Source organism: Mastigoproctus giganteus, chromosome 1 (assembly GCF_048544385.1).
Source record: "Mastigoproctus giganteus isolate SK-2022 chromosome 1, ASM4854438v1, whole genome shotgun sequence".
Lineage (NCBI taxonomy): Eukaryota > Metazoa > Arthropoda > Arachnida > Uropygi > Thelyphonidae > Mastigoproctus > Mastigoproctus giganteus.
Window position 1 is genome coordinate 66,300,340 of NC_143575.1, and position 19,112 is coordinate 66,319,451.

Here is a 19,112-nt window from a genome sequence, read left to right on the forward strand (position 1 = left end):
TACACCAACAGATATTAATATACAAACTAAAGTGTAAACAACTGAGAGCGTTCCAAACTTTCTCACCTTGAGTGGAATACAATAAGGATTTGCACTGGAACCTTACTTTGTTAATGTCATGATAAGTGACTTTCAAATTTCCTCTCCTCTAGGCAAGTTCATGTGACGCTATTTGTTGATGATGCCAAACTATTCGCTCATCTCATGATCCACTGATTAACAACTTCAGCATTTTTAGATCTACACTATATAAGTTGGCCGTCTTAAATGATTTATCTGTTAACCCATTCAAGAACCAATTCATTTCCTACTTCCAGATCAAGTCTCATACCCTCATATTCGGGTATGTTGTCCGGATGTCTGGAATGAATTTTTGGTGACGGTCGCTTTATCTGTGGCTGTCCATTGTTGTTACCAGGTCTGTTGAAGAAAGGTAGCAAGTCGTCACTTCTCCACAGAGCGGTTGTTAGTCGGATCGGTGGTGAAGTTTAGGAAGGTGACAGATTTGCCTTTTTCCAGGTGGTAGAGCATGGCGCACCGTACTACTCCAGGTCCAATGGAGGGCTCCCATCAAGACCTGGAGACCGTGTGTATCGATAGTGCAGCACGCCCGAGAGATGGTGAGCAGGATTGAGCGGTGTATGGTTTCAAGTTTTCTTCGACTGACTACAGTACTGGCTCTTGTGTACCATACAGGAGCGCCGTATGTAATGACAGATAGGAATACTGCCTTGTATAAGAGGCTGAGAGAGATTTTTTTTTTTTTTTTGAGTCCCCAGTCCTTACGGGTGACTCTTGCAATTAGGGCAGAGTAGCCAATTATCTTCTGTCTGATGTAAGCTAAATGGGGTTGGAATGATAGGCTCCTTTCCAGATACAGTCCCAGGTACTTTAGTTGTGCTGCTAGTTTTATTGTTCTACCCTGGATTTTGATTTGTAGGGGTCGGATCAGTTGGATATTACGCTTCAGCAGTATGGAGCAGGTTTTGGATGGTGAGACATGTAGGATGTGGTGGGTGGCCCAGCTTTGCAGAGTTTCCAATGCTCGGTTGCCAGACGCTTCCAGTTGGGCCCTACTGTCAGCGGCCAGCATCAGAAGCAGATCATAGGCTTGGGCTCTGACCTTACCAAGGTCCTGATTGAGGAAGTCGTCCAGAACGAAGTTCCATAGCAAGGTGCCGAGAATGGAGCATTGTGGGCAGCCTCTATAGTAGAACTTGCTAAGTCGGTAGGAGGGGAAGGTTTTGATGATATGACTACCGAAGTCCTCGTAGATAGCATAGTTGGAAGAATCGCCGTCATCCCCACTCTGGGTGGAAAAGACCAGTTCGAATTTCATTGATGAGGGAAACAATTTTTATGGGTCTTTTCACAACGTGAACGAGTTAGTCGATCTCATGGTTTTTCTCACGGAAACTCGAATTTTTTTGTCCACAAAAACAGAAAATCGACCTCAGAACACACAGAGCAACATAGCTTTAGTCGCAGATGCTCCTAAAAAAAATGATTACTGAAGACTTTCAAGAATTACTGGTAGAAAAAGAGGCTGGCGAAATGGCACCGGAAGCAAATCAAATAAATTCAGAGGATGATAAAGTAGATGAAAATTCTGAACTTCCAAATTTTGCACTAAAGAGGCAGAAAGGCATAAAGTTAGCCGAACAGTTAGAATCTTATTTTTTGAATTCAGATTCTTCTACTGAAAGGAGCCCAAAGTTCAAAAGGGAGCTTTAAAAATGCTTAGTTCCATAAGATGAAATTAAAAAGATCTATCAAGCAAAATAAAACAAACCCATATTAATGATTTTTTAAAGAGAGCAGAAGATACACGAAATCTAGAATGGTGTATTTTTGTCAGTTTCGTTAACATTTTGTTAACAAAATGGTGTATTTTTGTTAGTTCTTGGAACGTAACCTTCATTTTTGGACTGGCTCTTAGTTCCGTATAACACGGTTTCGCACTACAGAGATTTTATAGGAACATAACTACCGTGTTATACGAGGGTTACCTGTATGTATGTATATACATATATATGCTGTATATATATGTATACACACATTGATGAGCCAAAACATTATGACCAGCGAGTCGTTATGAAAATCGAAGCAACTGCAGGTGAACTACAGCGCGTATCGGGACACGGTGTATGAGCTCCGTTAATTAGCGGACTTAAGCGAGTTTGACAAAGCCAAATTGTAATGGCCAGATTTAATTGTAATTGTAACGACTGGATCAGAGCATATCCGAAACGGCACGGCTGGTGGGATGCTCACAGTTAGCCGTGGTTATTACCTACCGAAAGTGGTCCGTGGCAACAGAAGGCGACTGTGGCGCAACTCGCTGGTGAGTGGAGTAATGTGTCACAATACACAGTACATCGAACCCTGCTGAAAATTGGGCTGCGTAGCCGCAGGCCGCTCCGAGTGCCCATGCTAACAACGGTTCACTGGCTACAGCGCCTACAATGGACACTCGAGTATCGAAACTGGACCTTGAGTGATTGGAAGAAGGTCGTCTAGTCCGATGAATCACGTTTACTGTTGCACCATGTGGACGACAGGGTACGAATGCATCGTTTACCTGGGGAAGTGATGGCGCCTGGATGCACCGTGGGACAAAAACAAGCCGGTGGCGGCGGTGTCATGCTTTGGGCGATGTTCTGCTGGGATACTGGGATACCCTGGATCCAGTCATCCATGTGCCGGGCACTCTGACGTCTACCACCTGCTTGCTCTCTTTTTTCACCCATCGGTATTGCACTATCTCCATTGGTCTCGGGATTTGTGCACAAGGCACTAAAGGTGATAGCAGACTCTGGCTTGGCTCCTTGTGCTGGAGGTGGGCAGCGGTTGCCTAGGTGTTGGCTGCTCCCTGCTGGCGAGGTGGACTGACACAAGCGACACACCATACACTAATACATAAAACTTTGCAGAGTTTCTACACTAACACAGATTGTAAGGAGGAGATGGGCATAGGCCTAGGAGCCACCCTGGATATAGGTAAAACACACACAAGTTCAATATAATATAGTATCTCATTATGTATAATGAGAATGCTAATATATATAAAATTGTGTATATATCTTCTTTGTACGTTTTGTATATAATTTGTAAATAATTGTGTGTACAAATAAATGGAGAAAATGGGAATGCTTACTCTCTTTGTGGATTTTGACTCATTATGTTGGCAAAGTGCCCTCCCGAGGTTCAGGGCGACTGTCATCTCTGCACCCCTCTATTCACTGCTGTCCGACTACTACTCAAATCTCGAAGTGATGTTGAGAAGTGGTGTCCAAGAGATCAGGAGGAAAGTCACCAGAGGCTGCCCGCAGGGCTCAATATTGGGCCCACTGTGTTGGAACCTGGTATTCGACTCCTGGCTAATAAAATCCTTTCCGTTTCCACAACCATAGCTTGTGTGGATGACTTGACCATTGTGACGGCTGGAAACTCCAGAAGGGAATTGGAAACCAGAACAAACCTAATTCTGGAGGAACTTGCAAAATGAACAGAAAATAACAAGCTAAAAGTATCTATAAATGCTCATTAAAGGAAAACTAGACATATAGCGTCCTTCCGCAATTAAATGTATGGGCCAGAGAATAAAGTATACTAAAACAGCAAGATATTTAGGTATCATAGTAGACGAGTCACTCACCTTTCTCTTTCACACCAAACATATAAAAGAAAAATGTAAGACTTTCTTAATGGCAATAAAACAAATAACCAGGCGAGAGTGGGACCTAAAAGCCCACACCCTCAGGCTGTACTATAACTGTGTATTTCTATGCACCCTCTCCTACGGAGCAGGGGCATGAGGCTTCAGAGCTAACAAGGCAGCGCTGATAAAACAACTAAGCCAAGCACAAAGACTGGAATTACTGACCATATCCAGAGCATGCCGCACGACTTCCACAATGGCCCTTCAAGCACTTCTAGGAAAAATGCCAGCCGATCTTGAGGTCCAGTACTTAAATAAATACGCTACCTTAAATACAGGCTAAACAAGAACATACCAACAACCCTAGATGATATCACCATTAATCTACAGGCAGACAAAAAAGTACAGCTAGCAAGAATAAGAAATAAATTGAAGTAAAGATGGCAAGAAATTTAGATCACAGCTCACGTTGGTGAAACAACCAACGTGAGCACTACTTTCCGGAAGTGCAAGAAATAACTAGGAAGGAGAAGTTATGGCTGGCACCCGGACTTTATGCAACTTTCTTAATGACAGGACATGGCAACCTAAATGCCAAACTGCACCAATAAGGACTGGCTGAGACAACAAACTGGCATTGCGGCGAGATAGAATCGGATGAGCATATCCTCAACGAGTGCTATACTTATCAGGACCTCAGACAAGAACTGTCCTCCTTGGTGGATGCTATACCGCCAATAAACAAGGAAAAGCTGATAGCCACTGAAACTAACTTCAAGGCCTTCAATTCTTTCTCCCAAGGGAGAAAGAATTGAAGGCCTTGAAGTTAAGAAAGAATTCTTTCTTAAAAGGAGAGAGGCCATCAGAAGAGAAGGAAACCGAGCCAGACCTTGACAACCGCCCACCTCACACTGCGAACAACTAGGCTGATAAAGACACTACTTAAATCTCCTCTTCCGCCTTACTTTCCCACTTTTCTGAGTGAGAGACACTTTTAACTGGCTTAAAAACTCATCTCTTCTATTTAAGGCAAACCTTCCATTAGATCTGCCCCCTTTCTGTCACTCTACCTCTCTTCCCCTACCTCAAGAGCTTCCAGAGTTCTTTGGAGGTGCTCGGCAAGATGATAGTAGAACCCGGCACGCCTCCACGTGGCAGAGTCAGGGGCTCATCGGTGTATATATATATATATATATTTGCAAATTTTATACAAAATTTTCAATCAATCGTAACCAGTTCACACAGTTAATTTCAAATATGCTCGACGAGTTTTAACATTTGCGTGTTTTTTTGTTTTTTTTTAATTGAAAAACCTTGGTTTTGAGTTATTTTAAAAAGTAAACTTGCTAACTGTTTTAGATTTCGTTAAAAAATTATTTTATATTTAAATCACAATTATATCCGGCTGGTGAACTATTTCAGGCATTGCAGTGTACGCATATAATAAATTAGACTTCAGTGAAAAAGAAAAATTGAAATCCAATATTCCGCAAAACGAAGGTGATCTGTTAGTAACAGACTTTGGATGCGTAAAAATAAATTTTTGATGAATGGTTTTAATGGATTCTTCAAGTTTGCATTGTCTCTCAAACGATTAATCTCTGCGCGGTACGAAATGATAATTTCCAATGGCGAAAACATTTTTTTTAAAAACTTAACACAAGAGGGAAATGCAAGCAAACGTGAACTTTATACAAAAGCAATACCGCTAAAATTTCCGATGGAGAAATGGGAATTTGGCCAAAGAGGCTTTACTTATCAAGGCTATGATAATGGATCTTGATAAGAATAAACGTTAAATGTCCCTGTGTCCGCCTTTCTGATTAAATTCCATACATTTTCAAATATTAAATTTCAATATAATATAATTTTCTCAATAATATAGCTGAACTTGTCTTTTTTTGAAATTCCATTCAAAAGAAATCACGTTGTTTTATCATGAGGCTGATATTACAAATAGATTTTGATAAGTACATTTTAATCAAACAGATTTATGCATTCTATTTTTATTTATACTGCAATAAGTTTAGGATTATCCAAAGTTTGACGTCTTACAAAGAGCATCTAATATCTATCAAAGAATCTCTAAATGCGTTTTGCATTTATAGATTCTTTGAGTTTGGAAAAATCAAGTGTTTAAGTTTTTTAACTTAAAAAACATTTAGTTTTTTAGTACCAAAGATGCTGTTTTTAATCCATATTGGTAATTTAAGATTGCCATTATGTAGGGGCTTAAAAAGCGCTTTCGCGGTTTTGGCGTTGCGAAGTTTGAAAGTTTGTCAGATTCATAAAGAATTGAAAAGGTGAAAAAAAAATTTTTAACACATTTTTGTTGGTCAGAAATGAATAAATTATTAATAAAACGATATTAGAATAACAAATACATATAAATAAATGAAAAATATTTTAATATCACATGTTTAACATAGAAGTTAATACAAATTAATTTTTAATATCTTCATATTGAGAATTCTTCACTTAAATCCGGTACTGGTAATATCCCCCGTCTACTGATGACCTTAATTTTAAATAGAATTTGTGATACTCCTTCAGTATTGTCAAATCTTGGCATATTTTCATTAAATCTTTAAGCTTTGCTTGAGACATACAAATTTCCTCTTTCGAGTAAAATGAACTATGAATAGACATAATTTGACCTCATAACCCTTGTATCGTTAAGCTCAGTGCAACAACAACAAACTCATTATAGACTTTGGGAAGGTTAGGTTGCTCATTGCTGGATCTTCTTTTAGGTCTTCTTAAGTTTACTGCTATAAATTCATCTTTGTAGTTTGTTTTGTAAAACCATGGCAGTCCTGTACTTTTTGGAAATCAAGGCAGCAGACTTTTCTCCAAGGAACAGCTCCTTTAAGTTGTTTGGCGAGAAAAGTAAAATCGCAAAATTTATCACATTGCATGATATTTACACAGAATGGTGTAGGTTTTAATCTTGCGCCTGTAATTATTTGGGCACATCCCTCAGGGACATACACGGGTACGTACTTGGTTTTTCTGTCAACTTTAGAGTGCACTGAGTCGCACTCCATTTCTGAATAGCCTGGTTCAAAAAATGTGTCTAACAGTTTTTAAACTGGCGATAATTTTTAAAAAGTACATGCACTTACTTCGAAGCTATAAGTGATTAGTCACTATCGTCATCGGAGGGTACCTAATTTTTATCGTCGTCTGAATCTTCCAAGTCATTCAGGGGAACGCAATCTTCATCTTCCAAATCAGATTCCATTTGAAGTGAGGAACAACATTGCAAGAATTTTTTGCGTTCTTATGCTCATTATTCCAAATTTTACTTTTGACCGCAAAAATGAGATGTTACAAAGGACAACTAAATAGTAATACTGATTGGCAAACAAACCATACATGTAACAGCATGCACAAGCTGGCCTCCCCCATCACCCTACTGTACATGCCAAAAACATGAAAGTGGTACTTTCGCGAATTGCTCTGTCAGTATTTACCATGCCGAACGATGAAAGTGTCACATTCGTGAATCTGCATGGTTAGAAGTGGGTTTTTTCCCCCCCTCACAGATAAGTGACATTTTCAACCATTTGACCTTGAAATACACATATGCCTCTTTGGCAGGATGTAGTTGACTAAGAAACAACTTCAAGAATATATTTGGGTAAAAAGTGCCAAATTTCAACACTTTGGCGTTGTGCCAACGATATTTGTTCTTTAGGTCGATAAGTACTGGTCACCCCTTTTGGACACATTGGAAACAGGGCCAGACCAGGGTATTTCGTCCCCGAGCAGAAAGATTTTTCTATGCCTCTTTACTAAGGATATATATATATGTGTGTGTGTGTGTGTGTGTGTTTTTTTTTTTTTTTTTTTTCATGATTTGTAAAATTTGGCGCCCGAGCAAACGCCCTGCTAGTCCGTACCGTAATCGGCACTGACTGGAAATAATCATCCGACGGTGTCTTTGACATATCCATAATGATACCCATCTTTAAATCGATGGGGCAAGCAAAATAGAATTTCCTAAAATGGGCTGTTTTTATTTGGTTACCCTGTTTGCATGTTCGGTGAGACATATTGTTTTACTCAAATCACGAATTTAGCTTTTGAACACGAATTTAGCTTTTCGTGCGTGCGTGCGTGTGTGTGTGTGGGGGGGGGTTTAATGAATGCCATATAACTAGGGATAAAAGCTCCGCTTATATATTTGCAAGTGCAGCCTCTTTTATCATTAAAAATCAGAATAATTGTCTTTAATTTTCAGGACTATGAAGTTGATCTCTATTTACGACAGAGGTGGATGGACGAAAGGTTCGGAAGCGGCAACCTTACACGACCTCTAGATCTGAATGATCCCTTGTTAGTAAAGAGGGTGTGGAGGCCAGACATCTACTTTCCAAACGCAAAACATGGCGATTTCCAGTATGTCACTGTACCAAATGTCTTAGTCCGTGTCCATCCTAACGGTGAAATCCTCTATGTTCTCAGGTATTGTATAGAGGGACAGGGAATTGCATTAACTTAAAATCTTTTTGTCATTGTGTGTGTGTGTGTGTGTGTTACTGTAACATTTCGAGATATGCACTTTGAAAATAAGTGTTTCTCAAATTTTAAGGTAGCAGTTCCACTCCCAATATATCGTATAAGGCAGTGATCCGTTGAGATCTTGGCGCACTATGATCTCCGTTATCAATGCGCCAATAAACACCAAAACAACCAACCAACCAATCCGTTGAGCTCTTTCATGGAGGCGGAACGATTATCAAACAATGAAATTTTAATGCAATTTTTTTTTGACATTGATAGTAGGAGGAAGGTGGGGGAAATTTCAAGAGCAGAAAAGTTCTCTGAAGAAGTAGCGGAATAAAAATTTAACAACCATTGGAATAAGTGATCGCGAAAAGTTTTCATCTGATTAGAATAATCTTAAGGATAAAACTAATTTCATTAGAAATATGAAAACAAAATCAACCAATACAGCAAGATGAACTTTGAACCCAAAGTAAAATGCATACCTGTCAGAGCTCATTAATTGGTTCCCTACCAGATGTCTCAACCGGATTAATCTTCAACCATAGATTCATTTGACTTTAATAATGATCATGCTGGGAAATAGCGAACAGATTGTTTTTTGCGATCAGAGTGATTGGATTGGAAAGCAGAGTTAAGATTGGATTTGCTCTTTTTTGTATATATTTTATTTCTTTAAGGCTTGTTGTTTACCTGTCATTTTAGAGGTAAATATAAGATTAATTATATGGAACAATGAAGTCCTCATATTTAATATATCAGTGTTGGCTGTGGCTGTAAGAAAACGGACACTGGCAAACACAGACTGCGAGATCGAACTCGTGCTGTCGCAAAGTGCATCTGTAACTATTTTTATTGGTTTATATACTGCAGTAAAATAGTTACAACGAAATTATGAACTCCTCTGGACGTAATGGACACACAGAGTATAAATGGAAATTTATTTATTCATACCATCCCAACATTATGGCTAGGGGCGGTCCAAGAATTTTCTGAGATTTGGAGCAACTAAAACAGCTTTCCGAGAATTATTAAGCTTTAAATTTCATGTAGCCTTAAAAAAAACATTTTGATTATAAAGGGATGAGACCATATTCCCTTTAGACCTATCCTATATCCCCTTGAGACTGTCCTTGATTATGAGCAAAAGTATTGACGTCCCACTCCTGCATATACTGTGCCAGAAAGTACACAAACACATGTAATCACTTAGATATAGCAATATAAATATCGTGCGTGGTATGCAGCACCTAGGTATAAATTGTGGATAGGAACTTAAAGAATACTAACATGTGTTGGTGTTTGTATATCGCATCCGTAACCTTTCTGTGCTCGCAGCTGCTATTCGTCTGATAGTCCTAAAATGTATTCTGATATGTTATTCAAAGAGGAAATAGTGTAGCTGATTTATTTACTTTGTCAAAGAAATATTTCTTTAACTGATTGGCACGACGGGAACGAAACTACCAAAGCTTATAATTTGACATTTTTCTATTATTTAAAGTAATGTGTCATTGTAAATTTGTGAATTATTTAAATTAATCTTGCTTTGTAACATTTAATATTGAAATGGAAAGCATACGTTAATTATTGCAAAGCAACTTTACGACGAATTGGGAGACTAAGCGCGTATTAACTAGCTAAACCATTAAGTGTTTAGCTAATTAATAAGGGCTAATCACTAGCCAGACCATCAACAATCATTAAGCATACGCTGGGACTGTATTCTTAAAATATCAGAAATAAAATAAATATCAGATTTGCTCTCATCTTCGATATATTCGTGATATGTACAGTTCGTTTGAAACAAATAGAATAAGTAATTAATGAGACTTTAAATCTCTCATGATATTAAAAGAATTTGTTGTGTCAATTTGTATTTCCATATACATTTCACACAGTAAAGCACTAAAAATGTAGCGAACTTCATTAGGGAAACTGGCCCATTTTCTTATCAGTGAGAGTCTGTCACAGTCTAAAATAAATGTTTGCAAAGCACAGAAGTGGTTATATGGGCTACTTTCTCTCTCGTCATTAAATATGATAGCATGCAGAAACTAACTGGGGGGGGAGTAGTAATTTAGCCGCCTGATTCTGGTTTACACTCCAATAATCTGTTTAAAATATATCCACTCCTTTAATTAATAATACTAATAGTAAGCAAAATCATCAAAAATCGAAGTGTAAATGTTTCATAAGTTACTTCTGATGAATTTAAATTATTTTAAAACTTCATGAAATATCAAAAGTATAAAATTTCACAATTAAGTTTCAGGACTGAGTCAATTTAAATAAAACCAGATGACAGAATTAAACAAGTTAGGTAATGTATACAGTGCATTGCATTTCAGGCCTGCTCAATTTATATTTAATATGTTAATCAGTTTTTACTGCGATTAATAGAAGTGAAAAATAACGAATTATTTTTTGGCCAAATTATTACTAATTAATTAACTAATAATATATAAAAGCAATTGTTTTCACTTCACTGCACTTTTTTCAAAACTTAATATTTACACAACGTTTTGTAATATTTATTTCCTCCTGGATTTCGTTTTTAATAAAAATCGAAATGCGACATGCATTTCGCAGCTCTTCAATGATTTAATGAAACAGACAAATAGAACACGTATCTCAGATCGTAGTATGCGGGAAATTTTTTTTTTTTTTTTGTGTGTGTTTTACCTATGCTGACCTTTGAATTTCCTAAAACTGTCAACCTCAACTATTTGCGGAGGCAACTTGGTCCAGTAATCCACAACTCGTTGGCTAAAAGAAATCTTCCTGCAGTGTGATCTGAACCTCTTTCCCTTAATTTGAATTTATGGCACCTGATTCTGGAATTGTTTATAACACCGAAAATTGTGCCTTCATTCGTTTTACTAGCCCCTGCCAGAGCCTTATAAACCTCATTAAAGTGCCTGGTTGCCAAGCTCTGTAGCCCACATAATCGAAGTCTTCCTCGTATGGTCGCCCCCTTTTTCCAATCTCACCATGCAAACTACCCTTCTTGGAACACTTTTAGGAAGCTCAGTGTCAAAGTTTTTGGGATCATTTTATTAAAAGGATTCAAAGCCTTTAGTTCGGGGGAGGGGAAGTGGTTCCAGTTGCACGCCACCGCTAGGCCGCATTCTGATCTGATCATCATTTTGCTGTTTGCCAAAAGCTCCTTGCTAATCAACAAGGAGTTTTTGGCAAAGTATGGGATTGTGGAGCTAATCTCCCCCCCTCTTTTTTATTTATTTATTTATTTATTATTTTCTGATTTATCATTCCCGTCTATTCTCATTCCCCAAATTAAATCCATGCTGAAAGGCCGACGATTGGATGGGATAGAGGATATTAAAATAATTGTGACAACACAAGGGAATTGAATAGCAATGGGTTCAAATGCATTTAAAAATGTTTAAGTGCATTTGAACTTGAAAAATTAAAAGAATGCAACATCAGTTCTTGCGTCTTATCTTTTCAGCAATGACAAGATATGATGACATTTGAATGTCTTAAATCAACTGCAATATACTGATTATTATTATTATTATAATATTAGCCATATGGTGCAAGGAATCCTGAGGGCTGCACCAGCCAAAAAAAAAAATTCTTAGTTACCCTGAGGGGGGGGGGGAAGAGAGAGAGAGAGAGAGAGAGAGAGAGAGAGAGAGAGAGAATGAAATCGCCAAGAAAAAGAATGGTGATAGTTCCATGTGAGAATTTAAGAAATAAATTCAATTATTTTCTTAACTAACTGGGAATGTTATGGGTTTGAAAATGATTATTTTCTTTCTCAGATAATGTACCAACAAACTGAATTTTAATATCATGTGCCGTAGTGTATGCGAAAGACGTGTGGACCACAACAGGTGACTAATGTATTAGTTGTCTTGTTGTTACAGCTTGCTTTGTTTTGAAAGCAGTTCAGCAGTGAAGACTATCTGTATTTAGGCTTGATTGATTTAGTTTAGAGCCTTACGTAAGTTCACTTTATTTCACTTCAAGGTTTAGTAAACCTAATTAGCCAAAAATTACTTGAGTTGGATAATGTAACTCATTTATCTGTTAAGTGATATCACGTGGTGCAGTGTTTTCCTGTAATTTATTTTATAAGCAGGGAATTTTAAGAGTTATTTATAGCCATTTATCTTCAAGTAGAATTTTATAAATGAATATCATTCCAGTTAACATTAACAGATAAGTTATTTTTGAAAATTATATAAGACAGTACTCTGCTGTCTTGTATATAATTAAAATTAACAATGAATCGTAGTAATTAGTTCGTTTATCTCCATTTTTTGTGAACAGTCAAGATTTTATAAAACTCTTTTACTGGGTTCCATATATTTTAGTACATAAATCTCTTTTTACTTTTTGATTCTTGAAGTTTCAAAATAAAAATAGAAGTTGAATATAGTAGCTTCAAAGGTCATTTATACATATTATATTTACGTACAATACATATAACCCCAGGGGCTCACATCGGATAAGTGTGGGCTTGGCACACCCAGGGTCCTGAGCTGGATGTCATCATTCTTCTCCTTCTTGGTGATTCCCTTCTACTTCTCTCTCTGAGGGTAACCCAGATTTGTGTTTTTTTTTTTTTTTTTTTTTTTTGGCTGGTGCAGCAAAAGCCTCAGGCTTCCTTGTACCATATGGATAATAATAATAATAGTATATTGTGTAGTGCACATAATTAGCTAACTAACATAATTGATAACTAGCAGTATAGCAAACTCTCGTCTTTATTTTGAACAGTGGTCATCATATTCATTGCTCTGTCTACTTCAAAAACTGCAATATTTGGAATCATCGCTTACGTAGTTGACTTTCTTTCTTAATTTTTTTTTTTTTTTTTTTTTTTTTTTTTATGAAAATCCCAAACACGAAAGGTATCAAAACCTATAGTACTTAGTACCATGCATGGGTTGAAGGAGAAGTATGGGGAGAGGGGGATGCCGGAAACTTTGCTCTAGAGACTAAACATGGGTTTCACCACTTCAGGCCTCCAATAAGCAAAGTGGTGGTATTTCACCGGTTGATGAAAGTCATCTACCACCTAACGATTGCGTTTAAGATCATATAATTGTGATCAAAGTATGCAGATTTATCTTTTTTTTTTTTTTTTTTTGTTTGATCTTATATGTTTTATACGTGACCTGACCTGACGATTCATATCGGTGATCACATTCAAGGATAATGGATTTCGTTGGTGCATGGGATTCAGTATTAGTAAAATTATGCAAGAAAGCAAAGCTTGCGTAACATCGGTCTTAAACAATTGACTAAAATTAAGACAATCAAAATTAAAAGCTCTGTTATTCATTATTTCACTTGCTTTCCAGTTTACAAATGGAAATATATATTCCGGTGAACAGGTATTCATTCTACAGAAAAACTTTCTTATATTTAGTTAAAGATATATCCTTTTTTAATTTAAATCTGTTTCCTTGTGTCCGAGAAATAAAAAAACGTTTAATTTATATACATAACTTTTAAAGCTTAAATATTTAAATCATGTAGATATCCTGCTGACAGTTATTGTAATTTACCGAACTGGAATTTCCCTGATGGAATACTCTTTTGCATCCATAATTAATAAGTTTTCTTTTCAACAAGTCCATATAGGGATTACGTCAGTTCGTGATCCCTATATGGACTTGCCTGCCTTTCACCAAATTGTCGGGATCACAACAATTTGGTGAAAGGCAGTTGGTGGTTCAACAATTCGGTGAATTCTTTGGGAGAATGGCAAATGGTGAATTCTTTGGTGTTATGGCAAAGCAAGACAGAAAATGCAAACATTTAACATGCTGTAGTGAAAATGGCGAATTTAGTGATCACGATACCATTTTTGATAGAGCGTACTATCCACCTTCGTTTTTTAATGCACATTATGCTTTTTCTTTAAGAGATCCTATGAAAAAAAAGTGCAACGGACAGATTAATTAAAGATTGGGATAAAAGAAAACCTTGTTCGCACTTTAGTTTTACTTTATAAGTTGTATTCTTATAAAAAATACTTGTAAAATGATAAGAGGAGTTTACCTCAATATAGTACGTAGAACACTTCCCGTTTTAATTTCTGGAGAGTATCATACGGAAGTGTTCTACGTATTGTATTGAGGTAAACTCCTCTTATTATTTTACAAATATTAATATCAACGTAGAACGTATTGAGTATTACAGCTCTGATTCATACTATTTTAAAAAACACGTATGGGATGGAGAGTTGTTGCAGAGACCAATAGTAGATATCATTAATGGATATCGGCTGGGTAATGCGCGTCTTCTGACGTTCTGTTTGCAACCTGCTCTATAGTTTTTATTGAAAGAAGTTCGTCGCAGGCTCATCCGTGGATGGGTTAAGCGTAAGCTTCCCTGGTGATTCTGTTGGGGGGGGGGGTCGGAATTGTAATCCGAGTTCCCTACAGGAAAAAGCGTCCTGTCACAGCGAGTTTCTTCCACCAGGGCCCGTGGTAGTTCTCCATGTAGCGGACTCTGATTCCAATTCCGGCACAACTCATTACTCTACTCCATGCTAAGTTTCTTTTGATGTACCATCCCTTAGTCTTGGAGTTAAAAGGGAATATAAAAATAATTTACAAGAATTTTTGTACCAAACAGCTATGGTCGTGAGGCGTTTGTATATAATGCCTGTGATTGCATATATTGTATTGTCTGTTTGCTTCATAAAAAAAAACCCCGAGTTATCAGGTGGAGAGGGACCAAGCATCCACCCATCAAAATTCTACCTGTAAGACTTTCCAGAAAATATGTCGTGTTAGTATGGAGACAAGGTGTAAAGAAATGTTAGGGGGTGGGAGAAGTCTTTTGAAGTCCTTGTTTTTTCAAGTAGCTAGGATTGGTTAGTTGCAGATCGAGAAAGATGAGGAATAAATTTATTAACACAAACTAGAAGAAAGGAAAAAAATTAAGATTAACGGTTTTCTTTCTTTTTTAAGCTATCGACGTTCATGCTGTTCTAGCTAGGTGGATTGTTTGGGGGTTGGGAAACCTGGGTTTTGCTCCCATGATTTTCTCACAGTTTACCAACCCTCAACCAATTCATGCTCCTGGAAAAACATAGGATTAAACTAAGTAGGTATATTAAAAAATTAATAAATAATGTTATCCGAATTAAACGTGTGTACAATATTGACGGAATCATGCTGAAATAGATACGTACTCACTTTCCACTGCTTGTGAGAATGATCGGCGCTTTTATACAAAATAAATGGATGAAAAATATTTTTTTCTTTTACTAAATTTCTCTATTCCTTCTTTTTAAGTCACTAAAATTTCTTTTTTTATAAACCTTTTAATTCATTTATTTTGTTAAATTGTTGATGTTTGCTGATTGTTGATTTTGTTTCGGTTTATGATGATTTTCATTGCTATTTTTGTTTATTTTGTTTCGGTGTTGATTTGATTATTGATTTTGTTTTGGTGTACCACACCGAGATTTTCTGAGCTCTCTGTGATACACAGAATTGTTTCGCATACACCAGATTGTCTTTCACCAATTTGTCGCATACAACGAAATGTCAGTTGCCTCTGCCATGCACCGAAGCGTCTTGCAACGAATTGACCTGGATCCGTCCATATAATATTTAGTAGTAAATTTTATGTAATATATGAGGTATTTTACTGTAGTACCATTTATTGGTCATATTTTTAAAATTTTTTTTATTAGTTGTGAATACAGTTGAAATGTAGCCTTGTATTCGTATATTAAAATCATGATAATTTTGTTCTCCACGACAGAAAATATGTCGTGGAGAACGTTGGGTGGGGGAATTGGAATAACTAGGTTTTGGTGCATATATTTTGATACATACAGTTCACAGAGGGATGTTCAACCAAAATTTCGGAGGTATCGGGTAGAGCCTTTATCAACGCCCACTGAAAAAGGCCCTGGTGCTGGATTGCTTTAGACCTATGACTTCTCAAAGTATGTATTTTTGCTGCGTACACAATGCAGGTAGTTTCAGTTCAAGAATACTTCTACAATTAGCATTAGTAGAGGCACATGATGCAAGAAAGCAAGCTTATATAGCATCATCCAAAAAAAATCCCCTTCTCATTTCACCCATCCACTCGCTCCAAATGTTTGTCTAGTTCTGCATTTAATCTATTTAAGCTATCAATTTCCTTCTACAACGACAGATGGAAGTTAGTTCCAGCAATCAACCACCCGCTGGCTAAAGGCAAACCTCTGCACATCTATCATACAACTGTCTTTCCTCAATTTGAATTTATGTGCTCTCAAACGATTATTCTGAGCAAGAGGAAGAACCCCATCAGCATTGAGCATGCTCAAAACATTCAATGCTTTATACACCTCAATCAGATCACCTCGCAGGTGCCCAGTCTCCAGACTCTGCAATTTGAAAAACTTAAGCCTTTCTTCGTAAGAGCAACGCATTGTTCTATTCACTAATCTTGTTGCCCTTCTCTGTACTTGTTACAGCAGCTCTACATCCTTCTTAAAATGAGGCCTCCAGACCTGTATACACTACTCAAAGTATGGCCTGACCATTGCCTTATACACGGGGATAATCGAATTTTTCTAGTAGGGATAACCCTACTAAAAAAATTCCTGTATATCATTGACAAGACACCATGAGCTACTCTTGCAGACCGTCTTCTCTGCTCAGAAAACTTCATATCTACCTGCACAATTACCTCCAGGTTCTTTTCATTCTCTACCACTGTCAGTGTAGTACCACACAGTTGAAACGTTACTCTGGGGTTACTGCTTCCCACATGCAGTACTTTACATTTGTCAATGTTAAACTTCAGTTGCCACCATAATTATGAGAGCATCCTTGGATTCAGGGGACATCCCTATGGACTGGAGATGTGAAAATGTATCCCCAGTTCATAAAGGGAGGGATCAAAAGGTAACGTGAGTAATTACAGACCTAGTAGCTTAACGTCTGTTCCAGGGAAAATAATGGAATTATTGGTTAAAGAAGTAATGCAGGACCATCTGGACAGGCATGTAGTTATACTGCAATCACAGCCTGGATTCATTAAGAGGCCGTCTTGTCTAACCAATCTGATGTTACTATGACACAGTGACCAAGGAACTGGAAACAAAAAATAAGTTTGACATCATATACTTGAATTTCAGGAAGGCTTTTGATACTGTTGCACATAAAAGGCTGCAGTAAAAACTGGAGCAATGTGGTCTTAAGGGAAAGTTACTGCTATGGATAAAGGGATGGTTAAGTGGAGGTTATCAATGGGCACTGCTCTTTGTGGACTCAAGTTATTAGTGGAGTTTCACAGGTTTCACTGCTGGGCCAATTTGTTTTTTTTTTTTTTTTTTTTTTCAATATTTATTAGTGATACTGACAAGGGTAATAACGAATGGGCCTGGAGTACTGGGGTCCATAGTTCAAATACAGATATATACAGTTATACCCAGTTATTTATTAACAAATAAAGTACAAATAAAATAAAATAAAAGTACAAAACCAGTAGCTTTCGGAACGCGTGTCCCTTTATCAACTGATAAGTTAATATAAAATTTGAATACATTACAAGCAAATGTGGCACGTTAATCATGCGTCATTGTTGTAGCACGGACGTGTGCTGCTTTACGCCAGTGATCATCCATCAATAAAACGGTTGTTTTTAGGATGGGATGTAGACGCCTGCCTTTCTGGCGATTTAATGCCTTAGGATTGTTTATTATGTTTAGTGACTCTAGCCATAGGCGGTGGCGAAAGTGTCGCCCGTGGTCCACTATCTCAAAGTCGCGCTTGGGGTCAAGATCGTGGTTGGTAGCCCAAAAATGTTCTGCGACCGCGGACTGGTCAGTTTCGGCAAGCCGGATTGCTCTGTCGTGTTCCGTGAGGCGATCCTGGAGACGTCTCGATGTCTCACCTACGTAGCAACTGTTACAGGCCCTACAGGTGATACGGTACACTACATTGCTGCGTAAGACAGGTGTGATAGGAGTCTTCACGCTGGAGACAAGTGAACGTAGGTTCCTACCGGGTAATTGCACACATTTGATGTTGTAACTTCTAAGGACCTTCGAGATACGTCCTGACATTCCTGGATAGTACGGAATGTAGGCGGACGATATGCCGACTTGCTTCGGAGGTCTTGGGTTGGATGTAAGTTCTTCCGCCTGTAACAGGCATCTGTTTAGTACATGGGATGGATAACCGCATCTGGTTAGGTCCGCCTTCACACGGGAGATCTCGTTACGTCTAATTGTGTCGGTGCTGGAATGGCTCCAGGCCCTGGAGAATAGAGTGCGGGCAGTGCTATTGAGATGGCTTGGAGCGTGGCCGGACCTGTAGTTGGTGAATTGACCGCACCACATGGGTTTGCGGTATACTGAGGTCTCTAGACGTGGGCCTACGCGATGCTTTAGCACGTCCAGAAACGGAGAGCGAACCGTTCACCTCTGATTCTACGGTAAACTTGATGAAATTGGATAGGGAGTTGAGGTGTTCTAGTAGTACCGTTTCAGAACCACGTGGTATTATGGTAAAAATATCGTCGACGTATCTACACCACGTTGTAATAGGTGTAGGTGGGTTCTGGTGTATCTGCTTAATCTTTGAGTTTGCAGATGATACAAAGGTTGGCAGGGTGGTTAACGACAGTTATCAGAGTGAGCTGTTGCTCACTCTGATGACTGATGAGAGCCTTGTCGAACAATTCGGCCATGGAAATATTGTGCAAGGCTCAAGGGGTAGAATTTTTTTTCAGCCTGGTCTCTACTTGTTAACAAAATGGACTGCTTCTACAGGGATGGGATACACTTCAATAGAAAGGGTGCAAGAATATTTGCTGATGCTATCGAGGCAGTGTTAGGTGTGTCGGAAAACTGCTAGCTTGGGGGGATACAAGGACTAATAGATTAACAGTAGCCACTGGCAGAGGTGAAAGTGATTCTTGCACTACTTCTACTGCAATTGAG

The 19,112-nt window shown here is 38.0% G+C and overlaps 1 protein-coding gene across 2 annotated transcripts in view; it reads left to right on the forward strand.

The window, feature by feature from the left end:
* Positions 1-19,112, forward strand: part of LOC150090865 (glycine receptor subunit alpha-1-like) — a 300,163-nt gene that overhangs the window by 188,907 nt on the left and 92,144 nt on the right. For both annotated transcript variants that reach the window (XM_090380406.1, XM_090380412.1), the window contains exon 4: positions 7,908-8,131. In XM_090380406.1, coding sequence (XP_090236532.1) covers positions 7,908-8,131 — 224 coding nt within the window. The remainder of the gene's footprint in view (positions 1-7,907; positions 8,132-19,112) is intronic.